General features: G+C 44.9%; 1 protein-coding gene across 1 annotated transcript in view; it reads left to right on the top strand.

Moving 5' to 3' along the window:
* PDZD2 (PDZ domain containing 2) overlaps positions 1-21,734 on the top strand; it is a 229,588-nt gene that overhangs the window by 194,821 nt on the left and 13,033 nt on the right. The window contains exons 14-20 of the mRNA XM_058564290.1: positions 3,207-3,288; positions 4,721-4,755; positions 5,506-5,662; positions 7,440-8,248; positions 11,562-11,703; positions 14,166-18,249; positions 18,986-19,103. Of these exons, the coding sequence (XP_058420273.1) occupies positions 3,207-3,288; positions 4,721-4,755; positions 5,506-5,662; positions 7,440-8,248; positions 11,562-11,703; positions 14,166-18,249; positions 18,986-19,103 (5,427 nt within the window). The remainder of the gene's footprint in view (positions 1-3,206; positions 3,289-4,720; positions 4,756-5,505; positions 5,663-7,439; positions 8,249-11,561; positions 11,704-14,165; positions 18,250-18,985; positions 19,104-21,734) is intronic.

The raw sequence follows: 21,734 nt of genomic DNA, 5'->3' as shown, positions 1-21,734 counted from the left end.
ACTTTGTTCCCCTGCTCTCCCCATGGCTCTCTTTGGGTCACTTCTACCACCATTTTGCCTCATAGTCACAGCTAGAGCGTTCTCAGCTCCTTCCTCCAGGGTCCTCTCTCAGTTTCTACCACCCACATGGCCACACCTGCTCTCACCTTAGGAAGCAGTCCAGTAAGCTGTGGCTGACCCAGCACATCCCGCAGCAACATGATAGAAAATTAAGTTCTCAGTGGTTTACAGTCATTGGCTTCAAGGCATGTCTGACTTCAAAATCCATTCCAACATAGCACAGGTCATCATTTGTTCGGAGGTCTGCTTCGTCTCAGCCCAAAAGCATCTGCCTAATTTGCCAATACAATCAAACATCAGAATGGCATTTCAGTGCAAAGCATAATAATCCTGATGGACTGGTGGTCTCTGATCCCGTTGGACACACAGGTTGATTCATGTTTCTAGCCACAGAAAATGGTCGTCATGATGGTGTTGGAGATAGGTCCAGCAAAGCCAAATTTCAGTGTTTGTTTGACTGGATTTCACGTTTCTTCCTAGGTAAACATGGCGTTCTTAGTTGTAACATCATACTGTATTTTTCTTTTGGTCAAGATTCCATTTTATGTTTAATGTATTTTTGTACCTCTTATCCCAGCATTTCATGCCAATAGTACATTTTGATACTGAATGTATGTGCTTCCTTAGTTTTCATGTTGTTCCAAGAGAAATACCACAAGGATTTTCTTTTCTTCTGTTTCTTATAATGACTCTAGCAGTGGCTGCCCAACTGGGATATGCAAACCCTCCAGGTCTAGACAAGCTAAGATTTGGACCTGCTCGGGTAGCTGCTTCTAGCTTAGGTTAAGTAGAAGAAAGCAATAGAGGTCCGTTTTTAATTGGTACTAGGGCTTTCAGCATGATTAGAATTATCCAGAAAATCTTTCACTTGTTTTAAATCCCAACCATTTTTCTCCCATTCAGAAAAACAATAGCAAATATTGCAAGTCTAATAATATCAAGAAAAATTTGCAACCACTGTTTAAGCTGATATTTTTCCTGGTTCATTTATACAGAATTACTCTTTACTTTATGAAGGTGTGTGTGTGTGTAAGTGCATACGCCTGTGTGCATGTATGTGTACGTATTTTATTTCCTATGAAGGCTACTACAAAATATTAAATAAAGGCCGTGATGTGATTATGATTTATCTATTAGGTTAAAATGTAATGCTGAATCCTGTATAAAAATATTTATTTACTTATTAAGGCAAAATTATCCTAAATAAGTAAATAAAAATTATCCAGATACTGTTCATGCTAAATGTTATTTTACTACACAACATTACCATTCTGAGTTTAAAATATTCTTACCTTTAAAAAAGAAACTCCATACAAGTTATGTAATTGTCTTTTAAAAGATCTCATAGTTCAGCATATATCAAGCTTTTAAAAAGTCTTCCCATGAGTAATGACAATTATGGATAACAACTGATGGAAAAAAAAATCCATAAATCTACGCTGACACCAATATATATAAAAGGAAAAGAAGAGTTATAAAATCACTATTTTGAAAACTTCATCGTAAAAATTGATTCAGGCAAGAATAGAATAATCAATGATGCTGAAACCACTGAGTGAAAATATATTGGGGAGCAGGATATTGACATAGTCTCAAACTGTCTCCTCACAGATGACTCGTTAATGACAGGAAAAAAAAAAATCCAGTGGAGAAATTTAGTGAACTCCATTCTAATCAAATGGTCAAAGTTATCACCAATTATGAAACACGCTGATCCTAAGTGCCTCTGTGATGCACTGAAAAGGAGACAATTTTTTCTCCCCAAATTTTTCTGCCCAAAAATGCATAATCTGAATCTAAGCATGAAGAAACTGTCGCACAGATCCTAATGGAGGGTTTGGATTGGCTTGGTTTCTTCCCATATATCAGTACCATGAACGACAAAGGCTCAGAATTGTTTTGGATCAAAGGAGACTAAAGAGACATGACAGCTAGATCCTGAATTGAATTCTGGATTGCCAAAAAAAATTCTTCTATAAAGCATCACTATGCAAAGAAGTTGGTCAGTGGCAGTCCACTAGAGGTCCACAAGACGAGGAAGAGCAGGGACCAGAATATAAATCGTTATGTTACCATGCACACAGTTTAGTTGAGTTGACATTTTTCCCTCGCAAGACACCGTTGATGAAAGAAGCTGAGTGTAGATTTGCATTCTCAAGGAAAATCCTTATGTCAGCGAAGGCTGGCATCAGACTTTCTTTGAAGTACTTTAGTCTACAGACACAGCTTTTTTTTATTTTTTATTTTTTGCTGAGGAAGAGTCACCCTAAGCTAACATCTGTGCCAGTCTTCCTCTATTTGTATGTGGGACACTGCCACAGCATGGCTGGTGAATGGAGTAGGTCCGCGCCCAGGATCCGAACCCGTGAACCCAGGCTGCCAAAGCAGAGAGCGCAGAACTTTAACCACTCAGCCACAGGGCCGGGCCCTGCAGAAACGCTTTGAGTGGCGTTTCTGAACAATAGTATTAGGACAGTTGGCTAAATTGGAATATGAAATATATATTAGACAGCATTTGTATCAACATTAAATTTCCTGAATTTGATAATACTACCAGAGTTATTTAAGAGAATGTCTGCATTTTTAGGAGATACATGCTAAAGTATTTATGGGTGAAGGGTCATGATGTCTGCAACTAACTCCCAAATGGTTTAGTAAAAAGTTATGGCAGTGTGTGTGTGTGTGTGTGTATGTGTGTGTGTGTAAAGACGGGCATGAGTGTAAGTGTGCCAGAATGTTAAAAAATAGTGAATCTAGGTGAAGAATATACTATTCGTGTGCTACACCTGCAGGTTCTATGTAGGTTTGAAATTGTTTCAAGTTTAGGAAGAAGGAATTAGAAGTGAATATTCTAGAGAGAGGCAGATATCAGCCGTGTTGTTGGTAACCGTATCACCTGAATGCTTCACTTAATGAACTTGGGAACCAGCTGAAGGTCTCGTTTTGAATCCATTGTTCGAAGCAATCAGTTAACCCAGCTGTCCTTCCTCTACGACCCGAGTTATTGCTTCAGAGGATGGTCAAATCTTTGGCCCTGTGGTTTTCCTCTTTATCTGCACTCAGCCTCTGACTCCGAGCATAGCTGTTTTCTTGGGGAAAAATAAATAAATAAAACCATCTAATTTGTGCTTTCTGCTGAAAATCAGGTTTCCGAGCAGGAAATGGATGAAGTGATAGCACGCAGCACTTATCAGGAGAGCAAAGAGGCCAATTCCTCTCCTGGCTTAGGTACTGTAATTGCACATTTTCATTCACCATTCAGAAGAGTTTCTCGTTAAGTTCCCCCATGGGGCACTCCCCCGTGCGATATTATTGGAGTCTGTGTAATTATCAGCTTTGGCAGAAGATTCTGTGCTTTCTCTTAGCTGCTACTTTTGATTTCTGCAGTTATTTAATGTGCTTTATTAAAGTTCTAATTATGCATGCTTCTTATACTACTTTATGGTAATTTGCAAAAATGAATTAGCAGCATTTCGTGTGTTTATGTACAATTCATCTGAAATGTTCTAGATGAAAATGAAGCAATAGCAAAATATCAGTTGTTTGGTAGATGCAGAATATTATCCACCCAAAAACTTGGGATTTCTTTACATGAATTAAAAGTTTTAACTTAAGAAGGGTGATGGAGGCTGCAAAAAATCATGATTTCCCCCTTCTTAAGCAGAAAAGTTCAGGCAGAGGAAGGATTGAAATAGTAAAGAATTTCATATGAATTTAAAATATGAAATATTGCATGAAGTTTTAAAAGTAATGTTTCCTGTAGAATGGAAACCTAAATAAAAGGACTCTGCAAACATGTCTGAACTTGAGATATTACTGATGTTAAGTTTGATATCGAGAGGAAAAGGAACCGAGACATGAGTTACTGGTTGTCAGAGGAAAAGGAAGGCATCGGATTTTTTGGCAACCATGAAATACTCTGATTATTTGCATCCATAATTAATATATTTAAAGTAGGCACAGCTAGAATGGGCTCTTTCTTCCACCAGCTCATTCTCCTGACCTGCCTGAAAGCTGTCCTCTCATAATCCCAGCATATCTACTGGATCATTTATAAAAGATTTTATTAAGCCATGATCCTCATGTCCAAGACCCTTTTGCTTATGGCATATAATTTAAAGTCTCAGTGCTGAATCTTTTCATCCTTCAACGAAAAACTGAAATAGATATTCAACCCTCTCCCCAGTTCTTTCATGAGTTTCTTGGGTGGTATTCTTTTGTTCATTCATCCTTCAATCCATTCAGCAAATACCACTGAACACTTCCTAGATCCAGATGCAATGCAGAGCACGGTGGGGTCAGATCAGTGAAGATGTCAGCCCTGTGGATAGTTAAATAGTTGGGGAAGGGAGATGAGATGCATCCACTTATAATTAAATTATACTGTCTATGTGGAAATTGGTATAAATACTTGTGAAATTCAGAAGTTACTTCCATTTGAGTTAGGGCTTGAAGCATGAGCAAGATCTTGGGAGGTGGGGTGGAATGGGATAGACTGCATGCACGTCTATACCTGTGCATATGGCCCATCTGTGCCAGTCAAGCAAAGAGGGTTTTGTTTAATATGTTTGGTTCCTTCTTTTCTAGTTAAGGATGTGAGCCTATTCGTAAGGATTCAAGCTTCATTGTTTTGACAATATGGTGAATTTTCCCCCAACAGGTACCCCCTTGAAGAGTCCCTCTCTTGCAAAAAAGGTGAGTCAAGGCACGCTGCTGCCTCGCTCGGCTGGCCCAGGAATCAGTTCCTGGAGGCCATAATTCAAACCTGAGGGCCCAGCCCGTAGTTCTGTCCGTGAGTCATTTTTGGTCACTTTACACAGGAAACAGAAACAATGCTAATTTGAGAACAAATATACAAATGTGTGTTTCTTTTATTAAATACACATCCAGGAAAAGAAAAGAGCAACAAAATAAAAGAACTGAGCTGCAGTTTGAAAGGTAGTTTTTAAACTGCTCCATAAAAATGGGGGCCCCACTCAGTTTTGGGGAGACCTGCGACTTTAAGGAGACTGTGGACTCTTTCTCAGCTGGCCGTTCCTAAATCCCAGTGGATCAGAGAACAGGATTCAAACTCCCCGGTTTTTTGTTTCATCAATAGGCTGAACCAGTGGCTTGGAATTTCGTTCTGTTTTCCTATCTCTTCCCCCACTGTTTTTCCTGAGATGGTTCATATATTGCTGCTGTGGCTGTTCTGGTCATTGCCAAACGTTTGGCCCAAAAAACTAGTTCTTAAAAACATTGTCTGGCAGCAACTGTTGCCTTTTTATTTGTCAATTGTTTAATTTAGCCACCCTAAAGTAAATGGAAGTGGGTGTTTACTATCACAGCTGTTTCGAATGACCGTGGATTAGAACAAAGTGTTCTTGGAAACATAGGAAATAATTACTGTTTAAAATAATCTGCTTGTGTTCCTTCTTCATCATCCAACACTGTCTTCTTCGACAGGACTCCCTGATTTCTGAATCGGAACTCTCCCAGTACTTTGCCCAAGATGTCCCAGGCCCCTTGTCAGACTTTGTGGTGGCCGGCTCTGAGGACGAGGATCACCAGGGAAGTGTCTGCAGCATGACCGAGGACGCCAGCCCGCCGCCCAGCACCTCCAGTAAGCAGTGACTTGTTTCCGACTCTGGCCACGTTGTTTTCACACATCACGGTGTTTTAACATGAAGAGAGTACTGGAAACCATGCCTCTGGTTGAGTGGAAGCCATCTTTCTCCACTGACTAAATTCAGAATTTATTCTTGGAAAATGCAGCCACTGTTAATGACTGGCCACTCAATTCTGTGATAAATGGGCTGGGCACACATTCTATACCCAGAGTGTTGAAGGTGGCTAACCTGGGCCCCCTTTAGATGCTGTTTACGTAGCGGTGTCTTGAAATTTATGGCATCAAATCAGGGTTGGCAACCTGATGGCCTTATGTTTTAGGGGAATGCCAGCCAAATTCCAGGGCTCTTTCCTCACTAGGCCCTAACTTAATTCTTAGAAGGAGTGAGTCAAAGATTCAGAATTCGTAAGAGACAGATGTTATCAAACAGTTTTTTTTAAAAAAATCTCATTGGGTGCCAGCCTGGTGGCATAGCAGTTAAGTTTGTGTGTTCCGCTTCAGCAGCCTGAGGGTCACGGGTTCGGATCCCGGATGCAGACCTACACACCACTTATCAAGCCATGCTGTGGTGGTGTCCCATATAAAGTAGAGGAAGATGGGCATGGATGTTAGCCGAGAGCCAATCTTCCTCAGAAAAAAGAGAGGAGGATTGGCAACGGATGTTAGCTCAGGGCTAATCTTCCTCACCAAGAAAGAAAAAAAATCTCATTGATTATCTTCTTAATATAATGTGAGATAATGATCTGGTGTGGACCGTACTGATTTCTCCGACTTCTGCAGGTGTGGTTTCCTTTTCTTTATTTCTAATGTCTGAAGAAGAAAATCCCGCTGTCTTAGGAGAGGCAGACGATGACCAGTCTGGCTCTCGTGTGGAACATTTGATGAGCTCTCGCTGGTCTCCGAGAGAAATATTTCAAGGTGGAAGGGGTATAATTTCTCCTACATTTAGCAAGATGTGAAGAGTCCACAGAGCAGCCCATGCTTCCCTTCCTTGCCTGGTTGGAATTTGTATAGATTATAATCTCAGGCTTCACTGTGCCGCACTCTAGGAGCTTCTGTGCCCATTAATCAAGCCCCCCCGCCTTTTTTTTTTGTGAGGAAGATTGGCCCTTAGCTAACATCTGTTACCAATCCTCCTCTTTTTGCTGACAAAGATTGACCCTGGGCTAACATCCGTGCCCATCTTCCTCTGCTTTATATGGGACGCCACCACAGCATGGCTTGACAAGCAGTGCATCAGTCCGCGCCTGGGATCCAAACCTGCGAACCCTGGGCCACTGAAGTGGAGCATGCAAACTTAACCACTACGCCACTGGGCTGGCCCCAAGCCCCCTTTTTGCAGATTAAGGAAGGACCTCAAGTGATAAGAAGGCCCAGGTGTGCAGGACTTGCTGGTCCCCGGGCATCCTCCTAAATAGGAATTCTCTGCAGCAGCGTCCAATGTGTTAGACATCATGGATGTTGACAAATTATACATTTCTATCTCTAGGCAGCACACATGTTTAAGTTAAACAATCCAGAGGTTGAGGTAAAAGAATAAATAAAAAAACAAAAAGGAGGCCAGTAAGAAAAGGAGAGAGGGAAGCGGGCTGTCTGTCCTCTGCAGATCCCAAGAAGCCATATCGTTCAAGCCTAGTGGCCAGTGACCAGAGGGTGTGTATCTGGCAACTGTGAATGTGGAAATGCTCATGCGTAATGAGGGCGGTTAAATTACAAGACCAGGCCAGGTGGGAAACTATTTCATTTGACTTTTCTCTCTCTACCCTGCCAGCTCACAAGGAACCAGGAAAAGCCAGGGCCAATAGCCTTGTGTGTCTAGGAAGCCAGCGGGCCTCTGGGCTCTTCCACAAGCAGGTGACAGTTGCCAGACAAGCCAGTCTCCCTGGGAGCCCACAAGTCCTCCGAAACCCTCTCTTCCGCCAGAAGAGAGTGGGCTGCTATGATGCCAACGATGCCAGCGATGAAGAGTTTGATGCCGAAGGGGACTGCATTTCCCTCCCAGGGACCCTTCCAGGTCCCAGCAAGCCTCTGACAGAGGACGATTCTAGGCATGTCTTGATGACCTCTTCCAAGGTCATGGGTATCAACAATCAGGAGGCACAGCCCCAGAAAACACTGGTCAGCAAGGCCTCCTCAGTGCCTCTCCTTGGCAGCTCGTTGGACTTAGAGGAGAGTGTCCCAAGGGGCATGGGGGACAGTCCTTCCCACACAGCCAACCTGCTTGCCTCTGCAAAGGCTCCCAAGGGTGGCCCTGGCTGTTCGGGGAAGAAGGAACTGTCAGGATCGAGGAGTTCACCCAAATTGGAATACAAAGCCGGTACAGAGACACAGAGTCTGGTGAGCACAGACAGCCCCAGTTCCCCCCAGCAGAAGAATAACACCCTGGAGTCCAGGCACAAACCAGTGGCCAGGGTCAGCGCATACCGCAAGAGGCCAGAGGCTGAGGCCAGGCCCAGTGGCTCGGAGACAGTAAACCTGACTGATGGAGCCGATGGCCCATGTGGTCTAGACTTGAACATCCAGGCCACTTCCGTCAAAGTGACTGTGCCTGGTTTTCGGCCAGGTGCAACTGTGGAGAAGGTAACTGATTTTCTCTTCGTCACTTGGGATCTAAGTGAATATTGTGTGAATGAACGTGGAGTGTGTTACAAAGCATAGGGTGATCTGCCAGAAGGGAAGGGTAGTGACTGGAGAATTTTCTTTCAGCAGCGTCATTCATATCAATGCATGGACTGCTTGGGGGTCTGTGAACATATCAGCAGGTTGGTAGGGGGAAAGTGCCCAGGTATTGAGTCATAGATCATTCGACCACGAGATATAATCGCTCTCTTACCTGTAACGGGGCCTGTGGTGGATGACGGAAGGGCATTGCGAGGCAGGTGAAGGAAGACCCTGGGTCTGGTACCGGCTTCTCCACTGACTAGTTAAATGACCACTTGGGCAAGTGATGGAAGCTTTCTGAGCCACAGTTGCCTGGCCTGTAAAATAGGGATGATGCTATCTGCCCGATCATCTCACCGAGTTGCGCTGACCATCGAATATAGGTTAACAGGGATTATTTCTGGCTGATAAGGTTCCGAGTGATCTTTATGTTTTCAACCTTTCTATAATGATTATGCGTCATTAAAGCTATCATCCCCTTGTTGTAAGTAACACATGAAATAATGGGCATGCATTCACTTAGAAACTTAAAATGCACCACATTAAATGCAAGTTAATATTATTTATGTTACTACTTGGTTACACATATGTTAGAATGGCCCAGAATCATCAAATTGCTTGTTTTTAAAAATTTCAATACGCCTCCACTTTAGCAAGGAGAGAGTAAGAGAAACGAATGTAGTTTACGATCTCCTGAACATAAATAATTTCGCTCTGAGCTAAGACTCTGAGTTGACTTGTAGGGCCATATTTATAAAGATGTGTGTTCAAGTGGTTTATATAAACATATGTGTAAATAGACCCCAAAAATATAAAGTCATAAAGACTATGCTAGGCAGAAAAGGTTTTTGTTAACCTTAGAGAAAAAGTAGAAATGCACATCTTTTTTCCTCCTAAGAAATTATTACCTCCAACTAGCACACATGTTTTAAAATGTAATGTTCAGCTAATGGGTAAATCCCTTCTTTTAAAAAGTATCATCAACAAGTTTTGGATAACTATATAAAGCCAAATCAGGGTTTTTATTAATTATAATTTATATCTATTAAAATAAGAGCTTTTGGGGGCTGGCCTGGTGGCATAGTGGTTAAGTTCACGGGCTCTGCTTTGGCAGCACAGGGTTCATGGGTTAGGATTCCGGGCACGGACGGATGCCCCGCTTGTCAAGCCACGCTGTGGCAGGCATCTCACATATAAACTAGAGGAAGACAGGCATGGATGTTAGCCCAGGGCCAATCTTCCTCAGCAAAAAGAGGAAAATTGACAACAGATGTTAGCTCAGGGCTAATCTTCCTCACCAAAAAATACAAATAAAAAAAAAAGTAAGAGCTGTTGTAATTGTGAATTAGCGTTCCTAATGAGAACTTTGAGCAGCATTTAAAACTTTTATGTGAAAGAAATTTAATTTTTTTCATAAAAATTCTAGTTCTGAATTTTGATTTGATTTATACATGAGAAACAAAATAGAATGCATGCCAGAAAGTATTTACCCTTAAATATTGGAAGCTTAAAAAAAAAAAAAAACTTTCTCTTTTAGTAAATGGATTGTCTTCTACTGTTTTTATTTAATACTTTTTAAAATTGAGATGAAATTCACAGAACATAAAATTAAACACTTTAAAGTGTACAATTCAGTGGCACTTGGTGCCTTCACAATGCTATAAAACCACCACCTCTATCTAGTTCCAGACTCTTCTACTGTTTTTATATTACATTTATGCCTTACTGGTAAATGGAAAATTAACTGAGTTAAACCCTGTGTAGATTTCCCCCAGCCAATAATTGCCATTTTACTAAATGACGTTTTTACAAGAGTAGCTGAAAGGTGCTCTGTCCGTTTCACCTTTTTCCTCTGCTGCCACCTTTGGGCCAATTTATGACTCCTTAACTCAGAGGGTAAATTTCAAATAAATCTCATTTAACTTTTTAGCAGATTTGTTTTATAAATTTTTTACAGTAGGTGTTAGATGGAAAAAAGGAAGATAAAGTAGTTGACATTTGGCTGAAGTGAAATTTTAAAATATCAAACGTCAATTTCGTTTAGCCAGATTAGTCCTTTCCGTAACTAGCAAGTTGAGGAGCTGATTTTACAGTCTTGGATATCACTATGCAATATAATAGCAATAATACCTGACATCTATATGGCCTTTTGTATGCTGTATGTTGTTTTTGTAACTGTTATCTCATTTAATCATCTTTTATTTAAATCTCTATGAGTTAGACAAGGCAAGTCTTATCATCCCCAGTTGTTTCCAATTTCTTTTATCATGGTAAAATACACATAACAAAGTTTACCATCTTAACTATTTTTAAGTGTACAGTTCAGTGGTATTGATACATTCATGTTGTGCAACCATAACCACCATCCATCTCCAGAACTCTTTCCATCTTGTAAAACGGAAACTCTATACCCACCAAACATTAACTCCCCATTCCCTCCTCCCACCAGCCCCTGGAAACCACCATTCTACTTTCTGTCTCTATGAATTTGACTACTCTAGGTACCTCACATAAGTGGAATCATACAGTATTTGTCTTTTTGTGACTGGCTTATTTCACTTAGCATAATGTCCTCAAAGCTCATCCATGAAGTAGCATGTGTCAGAATTTCCTTCCTTTTTAAGGCTGAATAATATTCCATTGTATGTATATACCACATTTTGCTTATCCATTCATCTGTCAATGGACACCTGAGTTGCTTCCACATTTTAGCTATTGTTAATAGTGCTGCTATGAACATGGGTGTACAAATATCTCTTCAAGACTTTGCTTTCAATTCTTTTGGGTATATACCCAAAAGAGGGATTGCTGGATCATATGGTATTCTTCTTTTTTTTTTTTAAGGAACCTCTATACTGTTTTCCATAGTGGCTACACCCTTTTACGTTCCCACCAACAAGTGCACAAGGTTCCAATTTCTTCACATCCTCACCAACACTTATTTCTGGTTTTTAATTGTAGCCATTCTGACGGTGTGAGGTGATATCTCATTGTGGTTTTGATTTGCATTTCCCTTGTCACCCACAATTTAAAATTGAGAAAACCGAAGCTTAGGAAGAGTGACAAGACCATGCAATTTCTAATGGACCTTAAACCCAGAATCTGGATCTTGTGGCTCCTAGTTCAGGGCTCTTTGAATTTTCCCAAACCAGCTCTTCTCTATATATGATGTCTTAGGATGTAGAAACCCTGAAAGCTTGTTGACAGTGACTTGCAGCTGTCATTGTGCCAGGAATCTCTGGGGCTGACCATCGGGGATGGACATGTCCCTACCGACTGGGAGCCAACCAGTGCTCTGCCCCACCCAAATGATGGCCACATCACAGAGAACCCGCCCGAAGGTGCACCAGAGCAGAAGCAACAACCCAGGACAGGTAAGATTCGTCTATCACTTGTTAAGCTTCAAGATGGGAGGGTAGAACTTACCCTAATAAAAATGTTACATGTGGAGAATTTTGAGAAAGAAAAAAAACTCTTACACTGATTAATGATATTTAAAAGCTGCCTACATTTAACAACTTTACTAGATCATTGTGCTTAAAAACACAGTTAATTCCACATAGAATGTGTCCAGTTTCAGTCAGTCGACACTCTTTACCCATTTTGTGACATGTACCTTAGTGAATGAGACTCTCGATGAATCAGAAGGATTTCCCACCCTGCAGAATCTCAAGACTCTGCTTATGTGAAATCAAATGCACTGAGAAATGGCAGGAAGAACCTCCACAGAAGACAAGAAAAAAATGAATAGTTTTTACCTCATGCATGCACAGAAAGTATTTGAGCAGCCTGCTGAGTCAACAAGATGCTCCTAGGCCTGCATGACTGCCGCTGGCCCTGGCAAGCGCCCTAAGTACTAATGATTCGTCAGTACACCTGTAGCCTGCTCCAGTCAGGCACCTGCACCAGCATCCTCCGCGTCCTCCTATACCTATGGCATCATCTGTAAAGGCTGCTGGGCCTTCTACCCGATGATGTGCCATAACTGAGTCAACATTCTTCCCACTATTGGGCATTTAGGGGCTTTCCACATGAAGGATTATTTTGAAAGGCGCCATCAAGGACTGCCTCCATGTAATTTAATCTCCCTTAAATAAAACTCTTTGAAGTTACACGCTTTGCCATAAAGTCGAATTGCTAACAAACATTTAGGGCTTATTCAGTGAGTGAATCTGAACCTGAAAAACAGCCTTTAAATCCCCTCCTTGTATCTCATTGCTGCTTTTTCCCATAGTTGGCGCCAGCAGAAGCAGGAAAGTCATGCTGAAGGGAAGTCAAAAACGTTGAGCAGGAAAGGACATGAGCCCGTGGATTTGCATCTTGGCGTGCCCCCCGCCTTCACAGGGGCACGGAGAAGTCATGTCCGGTCTCTCTGGGTGTCTTGATGAGCCAACCTTATTGTTGCCGGGGCTTTCCACACAGAGGCCGTGGAGTCAGGGTTTAGGAAACGGTGTGGGCTGTGGAGCCAGCTTCCTGGGGTGACCCCTGGCTATGGACTTTGTGACACTGGGTACATTGCTTCACTACTCTGTGCCTCGGTTCTCTACCGTTCCAATGCAGATGGTCACGGACCTACCTCCCAGTGTTGGGAGGAAGATTAAGTGCATGAAAAACTCTTAACACAGTGCTAAATCCTTAATGATTGGAAAAGCTCTTAGCACAGTGCTAAGTCCTAATAATTAGTTCTTAATTATTGACACAGGAACTTCAGGAGGGAAAAGGCACATGCAATTAGGATGATTTGTGTGGGAGATGTGGAGTGAATATAACTTTCAGGGTAGACACACTTCTCACATCAAGAGCTTTCAGTGTGACTGAGTTTTTCACTCCAACCTCAGACCCATAGTTCTTGAGAAAATAGCAAATCGAATATTCTTTTTTATGCCAGTCCCCCTTTGCCCCCATCGCAAGATGCTGTGTGCCAGAGGTGGACAGATTAGCCCAAGAATATGCAGGGCCTTATGAGGAGGCATCTCCAGGACAGAATGGCTCTCTGGAACCGTCTCATGGAAGGACTTGATTTCCCACTGTCCCTGGCATGCTGCAGCTGTCCCCACTCCTCTGAGATTTCATGCTCTTTCTTGCTTCTCCACTTTCATTCCATTTTCTTCCTCATCACTCTCTGGTCAAACTGTCCTTCCAGAATCCCAGTCGAGTCCCCACCCCTCCGTCAGCTTCCTGAGATGATGTGGCCTCCTGGTTCTCCCAACTCCTCTGAACTTGGTCTAGACACAGCTAAAGCTCAGTATAGACTCGCCTGCTGTCTGTAGCATTTGGTGTGTTTTCCCAAATTAGCCTCATCTCCTGCGTGTACCAGTAAGTCCCTTAAGTTCGTTACTTGGACTGTTTTATACTTTACTATAATGGCTCACAACCCACAGCATGTGGCCAAACCCAGCCCACGTGTGATCGGCCAGATGCTCTGCAGAATCAATGTGAAGCTAAGAATCAAGTAGAACAACGGCCTGACTCCTGTGGCTTTTGCCATCAGATGATGGTGTAAAAAAACTCAAGCAAAGGATCTCTGGTGTCCCCCATCCTTAAAAATAACCGAAAGAGAGAAGGAAGGACAGAAACAAAGGTTCACTCTGCCAGCCAGTCTGAGTTATTTTGAGTGTCTACAGCAGGGTGGTATTTGCTGGATGTGAGTGCTCTGTAATTTTAGAGACAAGTAGGCCTACATTTAGGCTGTGGAATGTCTTTCTGAAAAAAGACCCAAAAAAATGAGATTGTTTACAATTTTCCATTCTTTTTAAATTGAGATGTTGTCTATTTTCTCACATTTTCCCCTTTATCTCCCTACCACCCCACCTGTTGGTTTACATTCTCAACACAGGCCTGGATGGCTCCCCGGACCTCGTCCCTTCCCCAGGGCAGAAGGGGACCGCTCACCCTGACCCCAGCAAGACCTCGGTGGATGCAGGGCAAGTGAGGCAGCCTGAGGGCCCCAGAGAGCCAGCATCACCCAGGGTCCCCGAGTCTGAGGACGTATCTCGAGTCAGACTCACCCGCGAGTGCAGCGCATCCCCGGGGAAGATGGCAACAGCTCATCCTGACTTCAGCAAGACCCGAGCAGCTGCAGAAGCCAGCTCACCTGACACCACCAGGAAGGCCCACAGGGGAGCAGGATCTGAGGCGGAGGGAGCATCTCCAGCCAGCGCTGTCGTGTTACAAGACCCCCTCACATCCCAGGAGGAGAGACAGGGGGTTCCAGGTAACCACAGCAAGGCTCTGCAAACAACAGCAACCCTCGGGCCTGAAAACTCCCAGAAGTCAGCTCTGCTCCAGGGAGTAGACTCCGTGTCTGAGGGGGCCCCACAGGCCAGCCCCACCCGGCCGTTGCCCACTAACAAGGCCCAAGAGAGGTGTGGCAGTGTCTCGGGCCACTGCTGCCCCAGGGAGAGTGAAGGGAGCCCTGTGACTGACATCGACAGACTCATCAGGGAGTTGGATGCTTCTGAAGCAAGACCTCAGTCTCCCCAGAAAGGGGACCAGCCGAGTCCAGAGGGCAGCTGTCAGGATCAACCTCCAGCGGGAGCTGGAGAAAGAAGTTCCCGCCAGGCCCAGCCTGTCACAGGGAACCAGACCCCCACCCCCAGGAGGGCCTGGGCTGCTGGCCAACCCCCTCACCCACAGTGGGCCTCCCAACCTTCAGTTTTGGATTCAATTAATCCTGACAAACATTTTACTGTGAACAAAAACTTTCTGAGCAACTACTCTAGAAATTTTAGCAATTTTCATGAAGACAGTATGTCCCTGTCAGGCCTGGGCGACAGCACGGAGCCGTCTCTCTCGTCCATGTATGGCGATGCTGAGGACTCGTCTTCTGACCCCGAGTCGCTCACTGAAGCCCCACGAGCTTCCACCAGGGACAGCTGGTCACCTCCTCGTTCCCGTGGGTCTTCTCACAAGGAAGATACTATGGAGTCTGAGGAGGAGCAAATTGAAATATGTTCCACAAATGGTTCCCCCCTTCCACCCTCAACTACTGCTCCTGTGCCTGCCCGGGCTGCACCCTGCCCTGCTGTGGCCAAAGTTCTGCCATTAAAGCACAGTGCTCTGAGTGAAGTGGTGGGAAGTCCATGTGGGAGAGCTTCCTTCGTGCCAGGAGCCTCACGCCCTTCAATCCCAGACTCTTCCCAGCCCTTGTCTCTCTTGGATATAAGCTCTCAGGAACATGAACCTCACATGGACATAAGGATTTCACAGAACCACAGGCCCTCATGTGAAGAAGAAACTGTGGAAGCCCCCAGTGCTAGCTCAGCTGTGAAAAACAGGCAGCCTTCTAAAGCCACCAGGCATTTTCATAACCCCCCGGTCACTCTCAGCTCTCCTAACATGGTAAATGGTTTGAAACATGACTTGCTAGATGACGAAACACCAAATAAAAAACAAGAAACAAATGTTAATGCAACTGAAAATCAGTCCTCCCTCAGTGTGGATATCCCTAAGAATGGAGTGTCTGTTTTGGCAAGTCCACACATCTCCGAAAGTCAAGACCTGGATGACTTGCTACAGAAACCAAAAATGACCTCCAGGAGGCCCATCATGGCCTGGTTTAAAGAAATAAATAAAAATAACCAAGGTTTGCATTCGCAGAGCAAAACTGAAAAGGAACAATCCGTGGTGCCCCCCAGAAGTCCTGACTTCAAAGGTCAGGTGTTGATCTCAAGCCACAAAAAGGGAGGTGCTGTGCCGAACAGCCCTCCTCAGCTGAAACTGAGTCTTGAAAATAAAGACTCACCTAAAAAAAGCTCGGTGGAAACACTTTTAAGTAACTGTCAGAAATCCAAGTCTGGTCCGAAGCTGAAGAGACTGAGCATCAAGAGCAAAGTCAGTTCCGAGGCCCGTGCTGCTAATGCGGCTAAGGCTGGTGGGATGGAGCACGGGAAATCCCTCATTTCACCACAGACCTCCCACAAAATGCTTGCTAAGGTAGCGTCACACCAGTCCCACGTAGCTGACCATGAGGAACCTGACAAAAAGGCCACAGCCACCCCCAAGTCTCCCCAGTGTGTGCTGGAGAGCAAGCCGCCCCCTGCTGCCTCGGGGTCACTGAAGCCCTCGGTGTCAGACACGAGCATCAGAACATTCACGTCGCCCCTGACTGCCCCCAGGACTTTTCCTGAGCAAGGTGCATGCAGTAGGTTCCACACGGCTTTCCACTCAGAACCCGACGGAGGTTGCCCAGCTGCCCCCAGATCTCCTAAGTGGGGAGCGGAGAGCAAGGCTCCCCCTGCAGCCTCGGAGGCAAGTCCCCCCGCAGCATCAAGGAGCAGCACGGCCACAGCAGTGAACAAGCGAGAGATCCCCCCTCCTGCACAGAGCGAGCGGTGTGTGTCCAGCCAAACGGATTCAGCACCAGAAGCAGCCCAACCCGGAGTGACTGGTGACAAAGAAGGCAAAATAATTGCTAGTGATCCTCTAGAAAGAGCAAACCAGCTGAAAATAGTTGAAATTTCTTCTGAAAGAATGCCAAAGATTGCATGTGGTGACAAGCCAGCTGAAAGTGACAGACAGGGAGGGTTCTTGGCCCAGAGCAACTGTCAGGAGAAGAGTGAAATCAGACTCTGCCACCAGTCAGTGGAATCGTCCCCAGGTCATCCCTTGTCACTCACATCTCGTGCCCCCCAGGTGGAGCAGGAAATACAGCGATCTTTCAGCATGGCCAAACGGGCTGCTTCCTCCTCCTCCCCACAACTGCCTGCTAAAAAGGCAGATTCCTCCCAGGAGAAGTCCAGCCAGCTGTCAAACTGCCTAGGGATGCCCAAGAACGGCACACCTGTGGGCCCAGCGCTGGATGACCATCCCTACTTCACGCCAAGACCAGCAACCAGAACCTACTCCATGCCGGCCCAGTTCGCAAGCCATTTCGGACGGGAGGGGCATTCCTTGCACAGCCCAGGTCGCTCTCATCGGGACAGCCAGATCCCTGTGACAAGCGGTGGCCTCCTTGAGGCCAAGGCACCCAGGGGTGGCGTTCTTGGCCTGGTTAATGGTCAGGGTATATATAGTGTGAAGCCCCTGCTGGAGACATCGAGGAACCTTCCACCAACAGACGAAGGGGATGTGCTTTCAGGGCAGGAAATGAGCTGCCTAGTCACAGACAAGATCAAAGTCACCAGAAGACATTACTACTCTGAGCAGAACTGGCCCCACGAATCTACCTCATTTTTCTCTGTCAAGCAGAGGATCAAGTCTTTTGAGAACCTGGCCAATTCTGACCGGCCCGTGGCCAAGTTGGGGGCATCCCCTTTTTTGTCAGTGAGCTCCAAGCCTCCCATTGGGAGACGGTCGTCTGGCAGCGTGGTTTCCGGGAGCCTCAGCCACACTGGTGACCCAACAGCAAGGTCGCTGAGACGCAGCCTGAGTTCCTGCAGCGAAAGCCAGAGTGAAGCCAGCACCCTCATCCCCCAGATGACCAAGTCCCCGTCCAGCACGACGTTGACAGTCTCCCGGCAGAATCCGGCAGAGGCCAGTAACAAGGGCCCTGACTCGGACCCAAAGAAATCACTTGGTTCTTCCGGAATTCCCACCCCAGTGGTGACCCCGGCGTCTCCCGTCAAGAGGAACAAGTCCTCGGTGCGCCACAACCAGCCCTCGCCTTTATCCCGCTCTAAGCTCCAGGAGCTGAGAGCCTTGAGCATGCCCGACCTGGACAAGCTCTGCAGCGAGGATTTCTCAGCAGGGCCGACCGCCATGCTCTTCAAAACCGAGCTGGAAATCGTCCCCAGGAGGTCACTTGGCTCCCCTCTTGGAGGCCTCAATGGGTCCACTGCCCTTTCATGCCCTGTGAAGGGAGGGGACAAGGCCTGTCCAGGAGGAAGCAGACCTAAAGCCAGTGACCCTCGGGTACCCAGTTCAGCCCATGTGGGTGAAACCACCCAGGATCAGCCTTCCGGAAAAAACTGGTCAGTTAAGTAAGTATCTGCCCCTCCCTTTTAGTTCAAGAAACTTTTTGATTATTATGGACTAGTTTCAGATTTATAGAAAAGTTGCAAAGAGAGTGCAGAGAGTTCCCAGGTACCCCTCACCCAGTGCCTCCCAAGTTAACATCTTGCATAACCACTGTCCGTTTGTCAAAAGTAAGAAATTAACCCTGGAACAACACAGTTAACCAGACTACAGACTTGATTCAGATTTCACTGAATAAATTCCACAAATGTCCCTTTTCGTTCCAACATCCAATCTAGGATACCACATTACATTTAGCCCCCTGTGTTTTTAATATCATTATCAGAAAAATAAAGTGCCTGCAGGGAAAAGTGTTTGCCAGCACATTGCTCTGAAGAGAGGCGCCTATAGGAGGTGGCACTTAAGCAAAAGCATCATGAGAGAGAGGTGGGAAGACATGCGGGCTGCGACTCAGGGAAGGATCTGGCCTTTGAAGGTGGTTGGAGTTAAACAGGAAATTTCTAACATTTTTAAATGTTTCACTTGAGCCTATATATTGAACATATTTTAATGTCAGATATTTTCTGTTCAATTCCTGCATTGGTCTCCTAACATCTTAGAGAGAAACCTGAGTCCATAGTCATTCCCGCTGAAAATGCCTATAATATAGTAGAAAGGAGATTGTTTTAAATGCATCCTATATTATAAATGGAGAAATTGCTTCTTTCTTTAATGTTCTTCTAATGTATTTATATTATTTAGTTTGGATCAACTTCTTGTCTCAGCGGGGGACCAGCAAAGATTACAGTCTGTTCTGTCATCGGTGGGGGCAAAGTCTACCATCCTAACTCTCATTCAGGAAGCGAAAGCACAATCAGAGGTGAGTGAACCAGAGAAACACAGGAGACTGAGACTGCTGCCGTGTTAGTGCCAGCTGTGTGCCCAGGTGTGGGCCATGAGCTCAGAGAACCAAGGAGGGCCCTTCCCCAGGTCCCATGTTGTGAGCTCTACAGCCCAGTCTGACTTTGTCTCGCTTGTAGCTTGCTTCAGAAGCTGGACCTCGTCTTGAATTTCTAGGTGCCAGATTGGTGCAGCTGCTGTCTTAATTCCCCAGGAGCGACTAGTTACCATCCTCCCCAGCCCCTGCATTTGGAGTTTGTCCACAGGGGGTCCTCAAAACAGAACGAGGCATCTTGGAAATACTGGGGAATGATCACAAGTACTTCTGTCCACCTAAGTGGACATAAACTATCTGTGAAGGGAGCCACCTACTGGAGAGAGGAGAGTTCACGTCTGTGTAGCCCTGCCCTGGCCCCGAGAGTAAGAGCGTCTGAAGCCTGGGGTTCAAGAGAACCTATTGAGTTATTGCAAATAAAGTCTTTCAATAAATTGGATGTGACAATAAACAATAACAAAAGAAACTAACGTTCATATGTAGAATACTTCTCTGAAGAACATTATTTCTCAGGACTATCCATAGAGATTTGAACCCTAATAAATGAATATTTTCTGTTTAGAGGCAAAAGTGAATATGAACAATTTTTCTTGAGTAGTAATATACCTGGGTCACTAATATCATCTAAGAACACTGTTCCAGAAGTTCTAATATTACCCAGAAGGGCTATGACATTGGCATCTAATGAGGAGTGCCCCAGGATGGAAAGGAGGCGGGGTGGAATAGAGGAGACCAATTCCCTTTGGCTTCCACTCGTTCTGAGTCTCAGCCCACTGGTTTGGGTCTGTGCAGTTAAGAAACACCTTGATGGGGGCCGGCCCGGTGGTGCAGCAGTTAAGCTCATGTGCTCTGCTTCGGCAGCCCGGGGTTCACAGGTTCGGATCTCGGACATGGACCTACGCACCGCTCATCAAGCCATGCTGTGGCAGCATCCCATATGCAAAATAGAGGATGATGGGCACAGGTGTTAGCTCAGGGCTAATCTTCCTCAGCAAAAAGAGGAGGATTGGCAGATGTTAGCTCAGGGCTGATCTTCCTCACCAAAAAAAAAAGAAAAGAAAGAAAAAGAAACACCTTGAGACGTCGGCCCTTTTCACTTGCAGTACAAGGAACTGTTCTATCATCTCCCCTCCTCCTTTGACTTGTTACAATAAGTAAGCATTTCACGCACAAAAGTGTTACTCTAGATCTCCAGTCAAGGCGGCACAGTGGGATCACGCTTTGCTAGGCCCGCTTTACTCCAGACAGTCCACAGTGTTGGATAAGATGTAAAAGGAGAAAACCAAAAAGTCTCAATCAGCCTCACAAATGAGATGCACATTTTCAGGGGCCACAAACAGAGTGGAGACTTTTTGTGTGGACAGGGTGCCGAGTGCCACTTGGGTGGCGTCTTCCAGGGCCTCGCTCACCCCCTCACTCTAGTTCCACATTCACCAACATATAAGTCCTGTGATTTGGTGTTGAAGATCATTCCTACTTTCATAAGAATGCAGCCTTTTCCCTTATTTTCTTACTGTCTTCAGTTGATTTCAGAGAGGAGCAGTGAGTAGAGACATCCTTACACTACCATCTTCAGACCAGAAGTTTCTTGCCTTGCTTTTTTTCTAATGAGTATGGTTTGTAGGTGCTGAATATGGAACCGCACAAAATGGTATCCCCTGGCTTTCTGTTGGGGGCGCTGTGAGAATCAGAGGCAGAAAGCAAGCCCTGGTCTCCTGACTGCAACACGCCCAGACCTCGGGGAGCTCTTGGTGGTGGCTCTAGCTTCCCTGATGCTGTGCTAAGCTTCTCAGAGGCAAGATTTGGCCTGACAATCAGCTTGTAGCACGCTGTATCCTCAAACACAGCTGGAAAAAAAATAATTTGAATAAATTAAAATTTTGGTGGTATGTCCTGGAATGAAGGAGAGTTCCATTGTCAAATATTCTGCCTCTGCTCCAATAAGGCATTTAAATATCTGAGAAGTATTCCTATTTCAGCATCAAACGTTACCTCCCAGAAGCTACACAAAGATAATTGATCAGACTACATGTGCCCGTTTTTGTTGAGAAAGCCTAGTTGTCATTTTTCTCTCCACTGAATGTGGTTGGACTTGCCCATAAGCCCAAATCCCAACCCCCAAAAGTTCTGCAGGATATTCTCGTGTCAGCATGCGGAGCCTTGGTTTGAATGAACTTCAGAGAGGTGTAAAATGCTTAGGATTCCTCTTTAGGACTTACTAATAGGACTAAACACTTTTAAATATTGGGTTCCTTCCCCAGTGCAATACAGAAGAGGATTTCTCAACATTTTCACTTTCTCTCGTCAAAGAAATCCTTAAGGGGGTTATTATTAGATTCTTTTTCTGTTGCTTTGTTTGAGAACACCTTGAACTGCTGGATTGTAAATCACTTCTTGGGAAACCTAGCCATGCAGATCTTTGAAATGTTGCTGAATCATATCCAGCATGGGGGTGACAGAAGTCAAAATTCAGAACAATTAGCCCAGCTAATTTTTTACTTTAAAATCTTTTATTCCAAGGTATCTTTTGATTGATGCTCAAAACATAGGACAGTC

This window comes from Diceros bicornis, chromosome 20 (assembly GCF_020826845.1).
Source record: "Diceros bicornis minor isolate mBicDic1 chromosome 20, mDicBic1.mat.cur, whole genome shotgun sequence".
Taxonomy (NCBI): Eukaryota; Metazoa; Chordata; class Mammalia; order Perissodactyla; family Rhinocerotidae; genus Diceros; species Diceros bicornis.
The sequence above is the reverse complement of the archived record's forward strand: the minus strand, read 5'-3'. Positions and strand labels throughout refer to the sequence as shown.